The sequence below is a fragment of the Mesoplodon bidens genome (assembly GCF_964165515.1).
Source record: "Mesoplodon bidens genome assembly, chromosome: 2".
NCBI lineage: Eukaryota > Metazoa > Chordata > Mammalia > Artiodactyla > Ziphiidae > Mesoplodon > Mesoplodon bidens.
Genome location: NC_138177.1, coordinates 70,694,319 through 70,713,993, shown reverse-complemented (window position 1 = coordinate 70,713,993; position 19,675 = coordinate 70,694,319). Strand labels below are relative to the sequence as shown.

Genomic DNA, 19,675 nt, shown 5'->3' with positions numbered 1-19,675 from the left:
TCTATTGAGATGATCATATGGTTTTTATTATTCAATTGTTAATATGGTGTATCACATTGACTGATTTGCATATATATTTTTTATCAGTCTCTGCTTTACAACAAAGTGAATCAGTCATACAAATACATCTGTTCCCACATCCCCTCCCTCCTGCGTCTCCCTCCCTCCCACCCCCCCATCACACCCCTTCAGTCGGCCACAAAACACCGAGCCGATCCCCCCTGCGGCACACGGCCACACCCCACCATCCATCCACCCAATGCCCGGCAGTGTATACACATCCATGCCTCTCCCCCGCCCCGTCACAGCCCTCCCCCCATATCCCCAAGCCCACCCCTACTAGGTCTGTGTCTCTATTACGGTTTTACCCCTAAGTTCTTCATGGCTTTTTTTCTTAAATTCCATATATATGTGTTAGCATACAGTATTTGTCTTTCTCTTTCTGACTTACTTCACTCTGTATGACAGACTCTAGGTCTATCCACCTCATTACAAATAGCTCAGTTTCATTTCTTTTCATGGCTGAGTAATATTCCATTGTATATATGTGCCACATCTTCTTTATCCATTCATCTGATGATGGACACTTGGGTTGTTTCAATCTCCAGGCTATTGTGAATAGAGCTGCAGTGAACATTTTGGTACATGTCTCTTTTTGAATTATGGTTTTCTCAGGGTATATGCCTAGTAGTGGGATTGCTGGGTCATAAGGTAGTCCTATTTTTAGTTTTTTAAGGAACCTCCATACTGTTCTCCATAGTGGCTGTACCAATTCACATTCCCACCAGCAGTGCAAGAGTGTTCCCTTTTCTCCACACCCTCTCCAGCATTTATTGTTTCTAGATTTCTTGATGATGGCCATTTTGACTGGTGTGAGATGATATCTCATTGTAGTTTTGATTTGCATTTCTCTAATGATTAATGATGTTGAGCATTCTTTCATGTGTTTGTTCGCAGTCTGTATATCTTCTTTGGAGAAATGCCTATTTAAGTCTTCTGCCCATTTTTGGATTGGGTGGTTTGTTTTTTTGCTATTGAGCTGCATGAGCTGCTTATAAATTTTGGAGATTAATCCTTTGTCAGTTGCTTCATTTGCAAATATTTCCTCCCATTCTGAGGGTTGTCTTTTGGTCTTGTTAATGGTTTCATTTGCTGTGCAAAAGCTTTGAAGTTTCATTAGGTCTCATTGTTTTGTTTTTGTTTCCATTTCTCTAGGAGGTGGGTCCAAAAGGATCTTGCTGTGATTTATGTCATAGAGTGTTCTACCTATGTTTTCCTCTAAGAGTTTGATAGTTTCTGGCCTTACATTTAGGTCTTTAATCCATTTTAAGCTTATTTTTGTGTATGGTGTTAGGGAATGATCTAATCTCATACTTTTACATGTCCCTGTCCAGTTTTTCCAGCACCACTTATTGAAGAGGCTGTCCTTTGCCCACTGTACATTCCTGCCTCCTTTATCAAAGATAAGTTGGCCATATGTGTGTGGGTTTATCTCTGGGCTTTCTATCCTGTTCCATTGATCTATCTTTCTGTTTTTGTGCCAGTACCACACAGTCTTGATTACTGTAGCTTTGTAGTATAGTCTGAAGTCAGGGAGCCTGATTCCTCCAGCTCCGTTTTTCGTTCTCAAGATTGCTTTGGCTATTCGGGGTCTTTTGTTTTTCCAAACAAATTTTGAAATTTTTAGTTCTAGTTCTGTGAAAAATGCCAGTGGTAGTTTGATAGGGATTGCATTGAATCTGTAGATTGCTTTGTGTCGTAGAGTCATTTTCACAATATTGATTCTCCCAATCCAGGAGCATGGTATATCTCTCCATCTATTTGTATCATCTTTAATTTCTTTCATCAGTGTCTTATAATTTTCTGCATACAGGTCTTTTGTCTCCTTAGGTAGGTTTATTCCTAGATATTTTATTCTTTTTGTTGCAATGGTAAATGGGAGTGTTTTCTTGATTTCATTTTCAGATTTTTCATCATTAGTGTACAGGAATGCCAGAGATTTCTGTGCATTAATTTTGTATCCTGCTACTTTACCAAATTCATTGATTAGCTCTAGTAGATTTCTGGTAGCATCTTTAGGATTCTCTATGTATAGTATCATGTCATCTGCAAACAGTGACAGCTTTACTTCTTCTTTTCCAATTTGGATTCCTTTTATTTCCTTCTTTTCTCTGATGGCTGTGGCTAAAACTTCCAAAACGAGGTTGAATAAGAGTGGTGAGAGTGGGCAGCCTTGTCTTGTTCCTGATCCTAGTGGAAATGGTTTCAGTTTTTCACCATTGAGGACAATGTTGGCTGTGGGTTTGTCATATATGGCCTTTATTATGTTGAGGAAAGTTCCCTCTATGCCTACATTCTGCAGGGTTTTTATCATAAAAGGGTGTTGAATTTTCGAAAGCTTTCTCTGCATCTATTGAGATGATCATATGGTTTTTCTCCTTCAAGTTGTTAATATTGTGTATCACCTTGATTGATTTGCATATATTGAAGAATCCTTGCATTCCTGGAATAAACCCCACTTGATCATGGTGTATGATCCTTTTAATGTGCTGTTGGATTCTGTTTGCTAGTATTTTTTTGAGGATTTTTGCATCTATGTCCATCAGTGATATTGGCCTGTAGTTTTCTTTCTTTGTGACATCCTTGCCTGCTTTTGATATGAAGGTGATGGTGGCCTCGTAGAATGAGTTTGGGAGTGTTCCTTCCTCTGATATTGTTTGGAAGAGTTTGAGAAGGATGGGTGTTAGCTCTTCTCTAAAGGTTTGATAGAATTCGCCTGTGAAGCCATCTGGTCCTGGGCTTTTGGTTGTTGGAAGATTTTAATCACAGTTTCAATTTCAGTGCTTCTGATTGGTCTATTCATATTTTCTATTTCTTCCTGATTCTGTCTTGGCAGGTTGTGCATTTCTAAGAATTTGTCCATTTCTTCCAGGTTGTCCATTTTATTGGCATAGAGTTGCTTGTAGTAATCTCTCATGATCTTTTGTATTTCTGCAGTGTCAGTTGTTACTTCTCCTTTTTCATTTCTAATTCTATTGATATGAGTCTTCTCCCTTTTTTTCTTGATGAGTCTGGCTAATGGTTTATCAATTTTGTTTATCTTCTCAAAGAACCAGCTTTTAGTTTTATTGATCTTTGCTATCATTTCCTTCGTTTCTTTTTCATTTATTTCTGATCTGATCTTTATGATTTCTTTCCTTCTGCTAACTTTGGAGTTTTTTTGTTCTTCTTTCTCTAATTGATTTAGGTGCAGGGTCAGGTTGTCTACTCGAGATGTTTCCTGTTTCTTAAGGGAGGATTGTATTGCTATAAAATTCCCCCTTAGAACTGCTTTTGCTGCGTCCCATAGGTTTTGGGTCGTCTTGTCTCCATTGCCATTTGTTTCTAGGTATTTTTAAATTTCCTCTTTGATTTCTTCAGTGATCACTTCGTTATTGAGTAGTGTATTGTTTAGCCTCCATGTGTTTGTATTTTTTACAGATCTTTTCCTGTAATTGATGTCTACTCTCATAGCATTGTGGTCGGAAAAGATACTTGATACAATTTCAATTTTCTTAAATTTACCAAGGCTTGATTTGTGACCCAAGATATGATCTATCCTGGAGAATGTTCCATGAGCACTTGAGAAAAATGTGTATTCTGTTCTTTTTGGATGGAATGTCCTATAAATATCAATTCAGTCCATCTTGTTTAATGTATCATTTAAAGCTTGTGTTTCCTTGTTTATTTTCATTTTGGATGATCTGTCCATTGGTGAAAGTGGGGTGTTGAAGTCCCCTAATATGAGTGTGTTACTGTTGATTTCCCCTTTTATGGCTGTTAGTATTTGCCTTATGTATTGAGGTGCTCCTATGTTAGGTGCATAAATATTTACAATTGTTATATCTTCTTCTTGGATCGATCCCTTGATCATTATGTAGTGTCCTTCTTTGTCTCTTCTAATAGTCTTTATTTTAAAGTCTATTTTGTCTGATATAAGAATTGCAACTCCAGCTTTCTTTTGCTTTCCATTTGTATGGAATATCTTTTTCCATCCCCTTACTTTCAATCTGTATGTGTCTCTAGGTCTGAAGTGGGTCTTTTGTAGACAGCATATATATGGGTCTTGTTTTTGTATCCATTCAGCCAATCTGTGTCTTTTGGTGGGAGCATTTAGTCCATTTACATTTAAGGTAATTATCGATATGTATGTTCCTATTCCCATTTCCTTAATTGTTTTGGGTTCGTTATTGTAGGTCTTTTCCTTCTGTTGTGTTTCTTGCCTAGAGAAGTTCCTTTAGCATTTGTTGTAAAGCTGGTTTGGTGGTGCTGAACTCTCTCAGCTTTTGCTTGTCTGTAAAGGTTTTCATTTCTCCATCACATCGGAATGAGATCCTTGCTGGGTAGAGTAGTCTTGGTTGCAGGTTTTTCTCCTTCATCACTTTAATTATGTCCTGCCACTCCCTTCTGGCTTGTAGAGTTTCTGCTGAGAGATCAGCTGTTAACCTGACGGGGATTCCCTTGTGTGTTATTTGTTGTTTTTCCCTTGCTGCTTTTAGTATGATTTCTTTGTGTTTAATTTTTGACAGTTTGATTAATATGTGTCTTGGCTTATTTCTCCTTGGTTTTATTCTGTATGGGACTCTCTGTGCCTCCTGGACTTGATTAACTATTTCCTTTCCCATATTAGGGAAGTTTTCAACTATAATCTCTTCAAATATTTTCTCAGTCCCTTTCTTTTTCTCTTCTTCTTCTGGAACCCCTACAATTCGAATGTTGGTGTGTTTAATGTTGTCCCAGAGGTCTCTGAGACTGTCCTCTGTTCTTTTCATTCTTTTCTCTTTATTTTGCTCTGCATCAGTTATTTCCACTCTTTTATCTTCCACCTCACTTATCTGTTCTTCTGCCTCAGTTATTCTGCTATTGATCCCATCTAGAGTATTTTTCATTTCACTTATTGTGTTTTTAATCGATGCTTGATTCATCTTTAGTTCTTCTAGGTCCTTGTTAACTGTTTCTTGCATGTTGTCTATTCTATTTCCATGATTTTGGATCATGGAAATAGAATCTTGGATCATCTTTACTATCATTATTCTGAATTATTTTTCAGGTAGACTGCCTATTGCCTCTTCATTTGTTAGGTGTGATAGGTTTTTATCTTGCTCATTCACCTGCTGTGTGTTTTTCTGTCTTCTCATTTTGCTTATCTTCCTGTGTTTGGGGTCTCCTTTTTGCAGGCTGCAGATTCATAGTTCCCATTGTTTTTCTTGTCTGTCCCCAGTGGCTAAGGTTGTTTCAGGAGGTTGTGTAGGCTTCCTGGTGGGGGGGACTAGTGCCTGTGTTCTGGTGGTTGAGGCTCGATCTTGTCTTTCTGGTGGACAGGTCCACGTCTGGTGGTGTGTTTTGGGGTGCCTGTGGCCTTTTTATGTTTTTAGGCAGCCTCTCTGCTAATGGGTGCGGTTCCGTTCCTGTCTTGCTACCTGCTTGGCATAGAGTGACCAGCACTGTAGCTTGCTGGTCGTTGACTGAAGCTGGGTGCTGGTGTTGAGATGGAGATCTCTGGGATATTTTCGCCGCTTGATATTATGTGGAGCTGGGAGGTCTCTTGTGGACCCGTGTCCTGAAGTTGGCTCTCCCACTTCAGAGGCACAGCACTGACTCCTGGCTGCAGCACCAAGAGCCTTTCATCTACCCGGCTCAGAATAAAAGGCAGAAAAAGTAGAAAGAAAGAATTAGTAGAGGAAAGAAAGAGAGAGAGAAAGAAAGGAAGGAAAGAAAGGAAGGAACGAAGAAAGAAAGAAAGAAAGAAAGAAAGAAAGAAAGAAAGAAAGAAAGAAAGAAAGAAAGAAAGAATGGAGAGAGGGAGGCAGGAAGGACGGAAAGAAAGAAAGACAGAAAGGAGGGAGGGAGGGAGGAAGGATACAAAAAGAAAGAGTAAAATGATGAAGGGAGGGAAGAAGGAAAGAAAGAAAGACAGGAGGGAGGGAGGGAGGAATGAAAGAAAGAGAGAAGGTAAAGTAAAATAGAATAAAGTATAAAATATAGTAGCATTATTAAAAATAAAAAAAGTAATTATTGAAAAAAACAAAGAAACAAACAAAAAAAAACTGATGGATAGAACCCTGGGTCCTATGGTGGAAGCAAAGCTATACAGAGAAAATCTCACACAGAAAGATACACATACACATTCACAAAAAGAGAACAGGGGAAAAAAAATCGAAAATCTTGCTCTCCAAGTCCACCTCCTCAATTTGGGATAATTTGTTGTAAAAAGAGGAAAAGGGGAAAAAGTCTGAAATCTTGCTCTCAAAGTCCACCTCCTTAATTTGGGATAATTCGTTGTAAGAAGAGGAAAAGGGGAAAAAATCTTAAATCTTGTCCTCAACGTCCACCTCCTCAATTTGGGATGATTCGCTGTCCATTCATGCACTCCACAGACACAGGGCACATCAGGCGGACCGTGGAGCTTTAATCCGCTGCCTCCGAGGCTGCACAGAGAGATTTCCCTGTCTCTTCTCTGCTCTCACAGCTCCCGGGTCTCAGCCTTGGACCTGGCCCCGCCTCTGCACGTAGGTCGCCGGAGGGCGTCCGTTCTTCGCTCAGACAGGACGGGTTTAAAGGAGCCGCTGATTCGGTGGCTCTGGCTCACTCAGGCAGAGGGGAGGGAGGGGCACACAGTGCGGGACGGGCCTGCGGCGGCAGAGGCCGGCGTGACATTGTACCAGCCTGAGGCGCTCTGTGCACTTTCCCGGGGAAGCCGTCCCTGGGTCCCGGGACCCCGGCAGTGACGGGCTGCACAGGCTCCCCGGAAGGGGGGGTGGACGGTGACCTGCGCTCACACACAGGCCTTGTGGCGGTGGCAGCAGCAGCCCCAGCGTCCCACATCCGTCTCTGGGGTCCGCGCCTTCAGCCGTGGCTCGCGCCCGTCTCTGGAGCTTCTTTAAGCAGTGCTCTTAATGCTCCCTCCTAGCGCACTAGGAAACAAAGAGGGAAGAAAAAGTCTCTTGCCTCTTCGGCAGCTCCAGACATTTTCCCCGGACTCCCTCCGGGCTAGCCGCGGCGCACCAACCCCTTCAGGCTCTCTTCCTGCCGCCAGCCCGAGTCCTCTCCCTGCGCTCCGACCGAAACCCGATACCCGAGCCTCAGCTCCCAGCCCCGCCCGCCCCGGCGGCTGAGCAGAGAAGCCTCTCGGGCTGGTGAGTGCCAGTCGGCACTGATCCTCTGTGCGGGAATCTCTCCGCCTTGCCCTCCGCACCCCTGTGGTTGCGTTCTCTTCCGCGGCTCCGAAGCTTTCCCCCTCCGCCACCCGCTGTCTCCGCCCACAAAGGGGCTTCTAGTGTGTGGATACCTTTCCTCCTTCACGGCTCCCTCCCACTGGTGCAGGTCCCTTCCCTATCCTTTTGTCTCTGTTTATTCTTTTTTCTTTTGCCCTACCCAGGTATGTGGGGAGTTTCTTGCCTTTTGGGGGGTCTGAGGTCTTCTGTCAGCGTTCAGTAGGTGTTCTGTAGGAGTTGTTCCACGTGTAGATGAATTTCTGATGTATCTGTGGGGAGGAAGGTGATCTCCGCGTCTTACTCTTCCGCCATCTTCCTCCGGATTCTGATTTGCATATATTGAAGAATCCTTGCACCCCTGGGTTAAATCCCACTTAATCATGGTGTATGATCCTTTTAATGTGTTATTGGATTCAGTTTGCTAGTATTTTGTTCAGGATTTTTGCAACTATATTCATCAGTGATATTGGTCTGTAATTTTTTTGTAGTATCTTTGTCTGGTTTAGGTGTCAGGGTGATGGTGGCCTCATAGAATGAGTTTGGGAGTGTTCCTTCCTCCACAATATTTTGGAAGAGTTTGAGAAGGATGGGTGTTAACTCTTCTCTAAATGTTTGATAGAATTCACCTGTGAAGCCATCCGGGCCTGGACTTTTGTTTGTTGGAAGATTTTTAATCACAGTTTCAATTTCATTACTTGTGATCGGTCTGTTCATACTTCTGTTTCTTCCTGGTTCCGTCTCAGAAGGTTATACCTTTCTAAGACTTTGTTTCTTCCAGGTTGTCCATTTTATTGGCATAGAGTTGCTTGTAGTAGTCTCTTAGGATGCTTTGTATTTCTGTGGTGTCTGTTGTAACTTCTCCTTTTTCATTTCTAATTTTTTTGATTTGAGTCCTCTCCCTCTTTTTCTTGATGTGTCTGGCTAATGATTTATCAATTTTGTTTATCTTCTCAAAGAATGAGTTTCAGTTTTATTGATCTTTGGCATTGTTTTCTTTGTTTCTATTTCATTTATTTCTGCTCTGATCTTTACAATTTCTTTCCTTCTGCTATCTTTGGGTTTTGTTTGTTCTTCTTTCTCTAGTTCCTTTACGTGTAAAGTTAGATTGTTTACTTGAGATTTTTCTTGTTTCTTGAGGTAGGCTTTATAGCTATAAAGTTCCCTCTTAGAATTGATTTTGCTAATCCCATAGGTTTTGGGTCATCACGTTTTCATTGTCATTTGTCTCTAGGTATTTTTTGATTTCCTCTTTGATTTCTTCAGTGATCTCTTGGTTGTTTAGTAACATACTGTTTAGCCTCCATGTGTTTGTGTTTTTTAAGTTTTTTTTCCATGTAATTCATTTCTAATCTCATAGCATTGTGGTCAGAAAAGATGCTTGATATGATTTCAATTTTCTTAAAGTTACTGAGGTTTTATTTGTAACCCAAGATGTGATCTATCCTGGAGAATGTTCCATGCGCACTTAAGAAGAAAGTGTAATCTGCTGTTTTTGGATAGAATGTCCTATAAATATCAATTAAATCTATATGGTCTATTGTGTCATTTAAAGCTTCTCTTTCCTTATTTATTTTCATTTTGGATGATCTGTCCATTGGTGCAAGTGAGTTGTTAATGTCCCCCACTATTATTGTGTTAGTTGATTTCCTCTTTTATAGCTGTTAGCAGTTGCCTTATGTATTGAGGTGCTCCTATGTTGGGTGCATATATATTTATAATCGTTATATCTTCTTGGATTGATCCCTTGATCATTAGGTAGTCTCCTTCCTTGTCTCTTGTAACACTCTTTATTTTAAAGTCTATTTTATCTGATATGAGTATAGCTACTCCAGGTTTCTTTTGATTTCCATTTGCATGGAATATCTTTTTCCATCCCCTCACTTTCAGTCTGTATGTGTCCCTAGGTCTGAAGTGGGTCTCTTGTAGACAGCATATATATGGGTCTTATTTTTGTATCCATTCAGTAAGGCTGTGTCTTTTGGTTGGAGCATTTAATCCATTTACTTTTAAGGTAATTATCGACATGACCATTTTCTTATTTGTTTTGGGTCTATTTTTGTAGATCCTTTTCTTCTCTTGTGTTTCCCACTTAGAGAAGTTCCTTTAGCATTTGTTGTAGAGCTGGTTTGGTGGTGCTGAATTCTCTTAGCTTTTGCTTGTCTGTAAAGCTTTTGATTTCTCCATGGAATCTGAATGAGATCCTTGTGAGGTAGAACAATCTTGGTTGTAGGTTCTTCCCTTTCATCACTTTAAGTATATCATGCCACTCCCTTCTGGCTTGTAGAATTTCTGTTGAGAAATCAGCTGTTAACCTTATGGGAGTTCCATTGTATGTTATTTGTCATTTTTCCCTTACTGCTTTCAATAATTTTTCTTTGTCTTTAATTTTTGCCAATTTGATTACTATGTGTCTCAGCAAGTTTCTCCTTGGGTTTATCCTGTATGGGACTCGCTGTGCTCCCTGGACTTGGGTGGCTATTTCCTTTCCCATGTTAGGGAAGCTTTTGACTATAGTCTCTTCAAATATTTTCTCTGTTTCTTTCTCTCTCTCTTCTCCTTCTGGGACCCCAGAATGCGAATGTTGTTGTGTTTAATGTTGTCTCAGAGGTCTCCTATGCTGTCTTCACTTCTTTTCATTCTTTTTTCTTTATCCTGTTCTGCAGCAGTGAATTCCACCATTCTGTCTTCCAGGTCACTTATCCGTTCTTCTGCCTCAGTTATTCTGCTATTGATTCCTTCTAGTTTAGTTTTCATTTCAGTTATTGTATTGTTCATCTCTGTTTGTTTGTTTTTTAATTCTTCTAGGTTTTTGTTAAAATTTTCTTGCATCTTCTCGATCTTTGCCTCCATTCTTTTTTCTGAGGTCTTGGATCATCTTCACTATCATTATTCTGAATTCTTTTTCTGGACGGTTGCCTATCTCAACTTCATTTAGTTGTTTTTCTGGGGTTTTATCTTGTTCCTTCATCTGGTACATAGCCCTCTGCCTTTTCATCTTGTCTATCTTTCTGTGAATGTGGTTTTTGTTCCCCAGGGTGCAGGATTGTAGTTTTTCTTGCTTCTGCTGTCTGCCCTCTGGTGGATGATGCTATCTAAGTGGCTTGTGCAAGTTTCCTGATGGGAGGGACTGGTGGTGGGTAGAGCTGACTGTTGCTCTAGTGGGCAGAGCTCAGTAAAACTTTCACCCGCTTGACTGCTGATTGGTGGGGCTGGGTTCCCTCCCTTTTGGGTGTTTGGCCTGATGCAACCCAACACTGGAGCCTACCTGGGCTCTTTGGTGGGGCTAATGGCAGACTGTGGGAGGGCTCACGGAAAAGAGTACTTCACAGAACTTCTGCTGTCAGTGTCCTTGTCCCCACGGTGAGCCACAGCCACCCCCCGCCTCTGCAGGTGACCCTCCAACACTAGCAGGCAGGTCTGGTTCAGTCTCCCCTGCGGTCACTGTTCCTTCCCCTGGGTCCCGATGTGCACACTACTTTGTGTGTGCCCTCCAAGAGTGGAGTCTCTGTTTCCCCCATTCCTGTCAAAGTCCTGCAATCAATTCCCACTAGGCTTCAAAGTCTGATTCTGTAGGAATTCCTCCTCCTGTTGCTGGACCACCAGGTTGTGAAGCCTGACGTGGGGCTCAGAACCTTCACTCCAGTGGGTATAAGTGTTCTCCTGTCTGTGAGTCACTGACCCAGCAGTACTGGGATTTGATTTTACTGTGATTGTGCCCCCTCCAACCGTCTCATTGTGGCTTCTCCTTTGTCTTTGGATGTGGGGTATCTTTTTTGGTGAGTTCCAATGTCTTCCTGTCGATGATTGTCCAGCAGCTAGTTGTGACTCTGGTGTTCTCATAAGAGGGAGTGAAAGGATGTCCTTCTACTCTGCCATCTTGGTTCCTCCCCCTCTATTTAGTTTTTAACAGGTCACTTTGGAATGGCTTTTCACTGTGTTTCCTGCTTTTCCTCCAAACTCTGGAACCCTACACTCCACAGGCCCTCCTTTCCATGTGCTGCCTCTTCCCTTCCCTGCAGATCCTAACCAGTGTAGAGTTTTGAATGTGTAAAATGTGCATAATTATGTGTGAGTGCTTTGCATGGGTATGCATGTATATATGTGCCTGCATATATGTAGTCATGTATGTATGTGCACATATGTGCATATTGTGTATATTTGTGTTCATGTATACACATATACACAAGTGAGAATAGATCCATACCTCTGTGTGTCTAATAAGTGCATTTCTGAAGTTTATTGCTGTCTAAGAAAGAGCTTTCTTTTTGAGTTAAAACAGGTACAAAAAATGAGAATCCACCTCATCTTGCCTTCTAAAGAAACAAGGCATCTTCTGGCAAGGTGGAAAGAATCAAATCTATCAGGCATGTCACTCAGAATGGAGTAGACCAATGCAAACTTCTGCAGGGGCTTTGTATCCCTGGACTCCTCCAGCTTTGGGGAACTGCAGCTCGTGCTCTTCGCATTGTTCCTTTCCCTGTATCTTTTCACCCTGACCAGCAATGTCTTTATTATCATAATCATCAGGCTCAACGGCCATCTGCACACCCCTATGTACCTCTTCCTTTCCTTCTTACCTTTCTCTAAGACCTGCTATACCTTGGGCATTATCCCTAGGATGCTTTCCGGCCTGGTCAGGGGTGGGCAGGTCATCTCCTATGCGGGCTGTGCTGTCCAAGTGTTCTTCTCTGCTTTGTGGGCCTGTACCACCTGCTTCCTCCTGGCTGTCATGGGCTTTGACAGATATGTAGCCATCTGTGCCTCACTACACTATGCCAGCCAGGTTGGCACCTCCTTCTTGAGTGGGTATCTCTTTGGGCTGGGAATGACACTGGTCATTTTCCACCTCCCATTTGCAGCTCCCATGAGATCCAACACATTTTTTGTGACACGCTGCCAGTGCTGAGCCTGGCCTGTGGAGATACAGGCCTGAGTGAGCTAGGGATCCTTATCCTCAGCCTGTTGGTCCTCCTGGTCTCCTTCTCCTTCATCACTATCTCCTACACCTACATTCTGACAGCAATCCTGAAGATCCCCTCCAATGAGGGGTGGAAGAAGCCCTTCTCTACTTGCCCCTCACACCTCACAGTGGTCATCGTTCACTATGGCTATGCCTCCTTCAAGTACCTGAGACCCAAAGCCAGTTGCTCTCTTGAGCAGGACCACCTTATTGCTGTCACCTATACTGTGGTGACTCCCCTCCTCAATCCCACTATTTATAGTCCATGAAATAGGGCTGTGCAGACAGCCCTGAGAAATGCTTTCTGAGGGAGGTTGCTGGGTAAAGGATGAAGGCTACCATAATGGGATAGTATCCTCTATGTAGGCTGGACATACACCAGAAACCCAAGCCAATGGGACAGATATTCAGGGCTTTAGACCAAAGCCACCCCAACTCCAATTCCCCGAGAGAGCCCCATCCTGTCTCTTGCATGCCCCCTCACCCCCAGGGCTTCTGGAGAATGCAGATACAGGGTTTCCTGCTCTGGTTACTGTGCTTAACTCACACTGATCTCAGACTCTGAATTTTCACTTTCAGCCTCCCATACACCACACTTAGTTCCTGAAACCCAGTTCATTAAGAATTTTCTAACTGAGCTGAACAAGATGAGGGGAGTTTCAAGTGCCCAAGTTCAAAGCAGGGTTGGCTGGGGCACTGTCAGGGATACTGTAGAGATTTCTAAAATCATTTCATAATTAGATTATCTGACCAATAATGTTCTTCCAGTATCTGAAACTCAGTGACTATAAGGTTGGCAAATCAGTTTGAATGCTTTCCTAAATGAAGAGGTCAGTTATTATTATTTTTTCTCTCCCAAAAGGTGTCTTTAATCTTTTTATGTAGTTGTCTTCTTTATCTCTGGCTCATTATTACTTTGCCCTATTCTTTTTAATTGGCTCTTCTAGTTGGTTAACTTCTATTTCAGAAAATAGATTTATTTCCTATTTCCTTCAATAATAGTTGTTGCTCTCTAATGGCCTCCTAATCTTGGATGTAAGGACCTCCTCACTTGAGTCACTCCCTAGTATGGATACTACTCTTTAGAATCTATGGTGGAACTCTCTGTCCTGCCTATTTTACTTTCAACTCACAATATGTCATGCATGGTACCAGACATTTCTAGGGATAAGTAAAGGTGGAATGAATTCACACAGTTGTCAGGAAGAAGTTTGAATACAGATTCTGCCACTTACAGTGTGACCCTGGGTAAGTTATTTAATCTTTCTCAGCTTCAAAGTCCTCACCTGTAAAATGGTTGTAACTTCATAGTTTTGTGTGGCTGACTAAACAGGTTCATACGAGTAAATAATTTAGTGCAATAATTGGATCATAAAAATCTTCCAATAAATGTCAGCTGCTACTATTAATAATGTGCTAAGCAAAGTGATACTGGCTTTTAGCTTAGGGAGAGGTTATTTTCGGTGGAGGATCAGAGCAGATTTCATGTCTAAGGTAGTACTTGAACTTGTTCCTAAAGAATAAGTAAATTTTGAATGCAGTAAGTGGAAATAAAGTGCATATATTCTAAGAAGACAGAACAGAATAACTACAGTCTCAGTGGCAAGACAATATAGGCTTATTACAGAGTGTGGTGAGTTGTCCAGAGGGACAAAATATCTCACAAATGATGGGTGAAGTTAACTTGGGTTAAGATTTCTTTGAGGAGAGCATTGTGAATACCTTGCTTCAGACTTGATACTTTTGGTAGTGGAAGATAGGATACAGTATACCTTTGAGCAGAGAGTGGAGTTGAATCTGGGAAGTGATTTAGGAAGATTAATCCAGCAGCAGAGAGGATGATAAATCTCAGCAAGGAGAAAACAGAGGCAAGAAGATCAGTAAGAAATCCATTGCCATCATTTAAAGAAAGGCAAAAAGACCTGAACAAGGATAGAGGTATTGGAAACTGAAAGAAATGGAAACATAAGAGATTCTGAAAATGTAGGATTCATGTGATCTTCAATGAGTTAGAAGTGGGACAAAACTTAAGAGAGAGGAAAGAACTTACATTGGGGGAATGTTTTTCAGATAGGAATCCATATTTTTACATGCTTTCAGGGAAGAAACATATCCTCTAGGGAGAATTCAGTGGAAATCAAATTTGGCAGGAAGAAAGCTAGTCCAAGAGAAGAGAATAGGTTGTAGAGAAGTAGGAGATTTAGTTAAATGGCAGAAAGACTTGGGTTAGGGGAGAAAAGCCATGTACTCTAGGCTCCTTTTCACTAGGTCTGGAAGTAATCTCCTCATTGCATTGAGGTATTTGAGCAAATTCATTTCCAAAACGTATTCAGTTCATCTAGCATAACATTCCCTAAATGCACACTCAGCAATGATGGGTAAAGATGTTCTAAAAATTGCTATGTAATACTCAAAGTTCAATCTACCTTCCAAATGTGGTAGTCTTAAGTATGAAAGGGTATAAAAATCACATGAGGGATCTTTCAGTATATGTTCCTGGGAGCCATCTCAATAGACCTTGACACAATTGATCTGGGGTGACAGGCAGAAATAGTTTACAAAATGTGCCTAGGTGATTCAAATTCCCTCCCTTGATTATGAATATGGCCATGTGCTTAAAAAGAACAAATCCTCCTCCCAGGTATATACATACGTATACACATAGCAAAGCAGAGGTCCCTCTGATGTGAACATGACCACATATGCCCAACTCATTGTTCTTTAAAGAGCCAATTTATTCCATAAAGCTCTGGAGTCAGATTTCCTGAGTTTAAAGCCTAGCTTTGCCACTTTTTAGATGTGTGATCTAGAGGAAGTTTATTAACATTTCTGTGCCTCTATTCTCAATGGCAAAATGAAATTTTAACAGTATCTATTTTGTAGGCCTTTTTGTGATGATTAAGATAAAATCTTTAGAACAGAGTCTGCCATACATGAAACAACCAATATGACCATATTTTATTATTTGGAGTTTCTAGGCAGAATCAATTTAGCCTGACATATTTGTTACCTAGTTCATGCTGGCAGAAGCCAGCGCTGGCAGTGTCCAGCATCTTATATTTCATGATATAACCAGCCAAAGAAGAGTAAAGTGCTGTTACCTGGCACAGTGTCTGACTGGAGAATGTAGGAAGATGGACCTAGATCCAGAGACCCGAGAAGAGTAAGTACTGGGAAATGGATCAGGCTATAGGAAAAAAGAATCAGATGCTTCCAGGCAAATGTTTGGCATCAGGGAAGCCCATAGAATGTAAAAGGGAGAGTTCTGTTAAGAGTGGAATCGTTTTTGAGTCCCAATCAAGCAATAAGAATCATAAAAGAAAAATCAAGGGCTTCCCTGGTGGCACAGTTGTTGAGAGTCCGCCTGCCGATGCAGGGGACACGGGTTCGTGCCCCGGTCTGGGAAGATCCCACATGCCGCGGAGCAGCTGGGCCCGTGAGCCATGGCCGCTGAGCCTATGCATCCGGAGCCTGTGCTCCGCAACGGGAGAGGCCACAACAGTGAGAGGCCCGTGTACCACAAAAAAAAGAAAAAAAAGAAAAATCAAGAATGTAGCCTCAGGGCTGGGTCTCAGAGGCAGGCTCCCCTCTATAAATTGTAAAGAAAAGAGTTACCAAAGAGCAGCAGGGATTCCAGTTCAAAGTAAGTAAACAGAAGGTCAAGAAAAGATCACTTTGAAATATTAGGAACTTAACCCTGAGATCAAGAAGAAAATTTGATACAAGTTCTAATTGTTATAATATTATAAATTGAATATTTATAGTCCCCAATTATGTATGATAATTCCCATATTACCATTTTTTGCTTGAGTGCATGGGTGGTCAGAATCTGATTTCAGAAGATGCTGTATGTAACTCTAACAGTACCATCTTCTTAGGGAATTTTTGTTGATTCTTTAGATAAATACAATCTTCTTTAGCCTCTATATTATTAATCTCCTTTTATGAGATGGTACTACTGGTCCTTTGCCTTAAAGACTAACCACATGCTTAATAATCTGCTTTAGCACTTACAGATACTTGGCAGGGTTCAGGAGAAGAATGAAACCATAGTCACTTTTGCCTTTGGTTATTACAAACATACATTTTTTAGATTTTCCATATTTGGGCAGTGTGATATTAAATGACACTGATTTTTGATGGCCTACTGGGCTATGAATATTTTCAACTGTAATCATATTTGGTAACTCATAATTTGGTAACACAATTTAGACATTTATAAACATTTTTTGAAATACTTTTATTATTGTCATACTTCATAGTACCCAATTGTTTAAGCAAAAATCAGTAAAAATATTTATACATTATTAGCAGCAAAGACAGCTTTATAGTTTTAACCAAAATTTCTATAAATGGCTCCTGTGACAGGATTTTTCCCTTAGCAAGGACTAATTTCTATACAAAGAATAGGATTGAGACTTGAAATGGTAACCAAGTGGCAATATACATGTATAAGGAGGTGGAGTCTGTGCAGGATACAAAAACAGCTAGGCAGTTTCATACTGAGCAAAGAAATGAACTAATTCTTCTCACAAGCAAATGACACCATAAATTTTTACAAGTCAGAACAGAATGTCAGCATTCAAACCTATTCAGATCAAACCTGGTCTGGAAATTATTTGGAAATAGCACCACCTCTTGTTTTTTTTTTTTTCTTTTTTCTTTTTTCTTTTTTCTTTTAGAGCTTTTATTTTATTTTTTTTAGAATATAATTGCTTTCCAATGTTGTGTTAGTTTCTGCTGTACAATAAAGTGAATCAGCTCTACGTATACCTATATCTCCTCCCTCTTGGACTTTCTTCCCCCACATCCCACTCGTCTAGGTCACCACAGAGCACTGAGCCGAGCTCCCTGTGCTATACAGCGGGTTCCCACTAGGGATCTATTTTACACATGGTAGCATATTTATGTCAAACCTAATCTCCCAATTCATCCCACTCTCCCCTTCCCCTTCTGTGTTCACATGTCCGTTCTCTACGTCTGTGTCTCTATTCCTGCCCTGCAAACAAGTTCATCTGTACCATTTTTCTAGATTCCACATATATGCGTTAATATACGATCTTTGTTTTTCTCTTTCTGACTTACTTCACTCCGTGGAAGCAACCTAATTGTCCATCGAAAGATGAATGGATAAAGAAGATATGGTGTGTATATATATATATATATATATAAAGGAGTATTACTCAGCCATAAATAGGAACAAAATTGTGTCATTTGTTCTTTTCCTTAATTCTATAAAAATTCTACTGACTCTTAACACTAATAGGAGATAGAAGTAAATCAAAACAAAGATTCTTTTTATCACATTAAAATTTTGGAGAAAATTCAGGGACATACAGGACAAAAAAAAGACCTGCCATGCTCATATTTTGCTGTTCTGAGAGTAATAACTTCACTTTAATGGGGAAGTATGAAAAATGGACAGATTAAGAAGAAAATGTGTGCTGTGCTGGTCTTCTCTGTGTGATTCCATTTTATAGACTAAAATATTGGGGTTTCCCAGAATATCAAATATCTCCATTTTCAAAAGTAAGAATTTAAACACATTTCAAGCTCAAGAAACATTGTTTGTAAGTTATCTTGGATCTTATGTATCTACTGCACCCAAGCACTTATTTACAGTGTAATTAGATGCCTATATTTAGATGACAGTACAATTCTCAGAAATATAGAAACCCAATTGAGTCAGGAACATTTTACTTCATATTGTGCTATCAAAAAGAACTTTAAAAATGTTTTTTTAAAAAAGGAAATACTTTATTCTATAATCAGAAAAGACACAAAGCAATAAGGATAGGTAGAAATCAACAAATGAAAAATAGAGACCTTGTTTAATACCCCTCAGCAGTGACTAGTTGCATATAAAATAAACCCATGGCCTCCTCTCCTCCAATTTTGTTAATGCCTTTATTTCCCAAGCTCAATAATTTTTTTCAGGTCCTGCAATAAATGTAACACACACACACACACACACACACACACACGACTATCTTTCCACCCTCTATACTCGCCTGTCTTCTTCATCCCCTAATACTTCCCACAACACCAAGATTCAATATTCTCTGACCCAGGAATAGCTGCTTATCACTTGCCAAAGTAGGAATTGATGAAGCCAACATAATCATAGCCAGCAGGCTGGCTTCGGCCGCGTGGGTCCATGTATTGCTGCATATGTGAGGCACAGAATGACACTTGTTCTGGGGTTAGGGCCTGAACATAAAAAAAGAAAGAAAGAAAGAAAGAAATACAGTAATAAGGATTAAAAATAGCTGGCTCTTTGGGGCTTTTAATATGCCCTAAACCCAGGAAGTGGAGAGACTTTGGAAGAAGAAGCCAGCCCTGGTCCTATCATGTGCTTTTCTTATAGAAAGAAATCTATAATTTCTAATGAATAAGACCAACTCATCTCTTCAACTTAGTTCTTATCCAAAGAGTCCCATCTCACTCTGACTGCACTATTTACACCATTCTCTAAATTTGGCTTATTAAATAAACAGGATAAATAAATAGCCTTAAAAACCAAGTAGCATGTTTGGGATTGACACTGAGAGTCGTTAGAGATTGACTGTAGATTTTTGAGTTGTGTCAAGACAACATGAGTGATCAAAGCAAATGATATCCAGTGCATAACACTATCTGAGAAAAAGTGGGGGAAGGAACGTGGTTGCCTATGATAAGTAGGCAGCCAAGCCTGAGATGAGCAAAATGTAGATTGTGATGAGAGTGTAATGAGAGTGGATACAAACTGGAATCTGACCTGCTTCATGTCCTCTTTGGTAATATAGGCCTTGCCCTCTGCCAGGGCTTGGAAAGCATCCTCTAGTTCATCACTGGACTTGATGTTCTCTGACTCCTTGTCGATCAGGAAGTCGGTATATTCGGTTTGTGAGATATAGCCCTTTCTGTTGGAGAAATAGATCAGGAATTGTCCCCTCTCAAGACAAAGAGGAAGGCAGATTCCTTTCTCATCCTACTCAGTGTCTCAGAGACAGAGAGAAGCTGGATTCTCCAAGTGTCTGTCCCATCTTAGCTCTCTGAGACTATGGGCTATGATCTCTATTTGACCCACATCCTCATGTCCTTACAGCCAAATAAACAGTTTCCTATGTTCTAGCCTCCGTTTCCACATGGGTCAGTCAGCCTGACTCTCTAAGTAGAATTTGGAGATTTTCCACTAGCACCAGTCTCTAAGTATCTCAAGCTCTTCAAGTTTAGTTGAAGACCTCTATTTCTGATCTTCTTTGGTCCTTGGTATAAGAAAGAATTGGTCCCTAATTAGTAACGTAATCCCTCTATGGCTCTGGTCCAAGCACACAGCAACCCCGTCTGCAGGAGCTGGCCTTTGAATAATCCATGTCTCGTTAAGATATTACACAAGGGAAGGAATTATTCTCTCAAGTTCCTTTCCAGAGCCAGCTGAAATTCCTAGATCAAACATAAACCAGGAATTGAACAAATTGCA

General features: G+C 40.7%; 2 protein-coding genes across 3 annotated transcripts in view; one reads left to right on the top strand and one right to left on the bottom strand.

Annotated features, from left to right (window-relative positions):
* Positions 1-10,539: 10,539 nt before the first annotated feature.
* On the top strand, positions 10,540-12,545 carry OR10Z1 (olfactory receptor family 10 subfamily Z member 1; the record flags this gene model as incomplete). Its single annotated transcript, XM_081258063.1, is given in 5 exon segments — positions 10,540-10,592; positions 11,661-12,100; positions 12,103-12,479; positions 12,483-12,518; positions 12,522-12,545. Coding segments are annotated over 5 exon segments (930 nt in total).
* Positions 12,546-17,997: 5,452 nt separating this feature from the next.
* The window catches only part of SPTA1 (spectrin alpha, erythrocytic 1), a gene marked incomplete at its 5' end in the record, with an annotated part of 75,565 nt that continues 73,887 nt past the window's right edge, over positions 17,998-19,675 (bottom strand). For both annotated transcript variants that reach the window (XM_081226202.1, XM_081226203.1), the window contains 2 exons: positions 17,998-18,423; positions 18,971-19,115. In XM_081226202.1, coding sequence (XP_081082328.1) covers positions 18,298-18,423; positions 18,971-19,115 — 271 coding nt within the window. In that variant the 3' untranslated portion in view covers positions 17,998-18,297. The remainder of the gene's footprint in view (positions 18,424-18,970; positions 19,116-19,675) is intronic.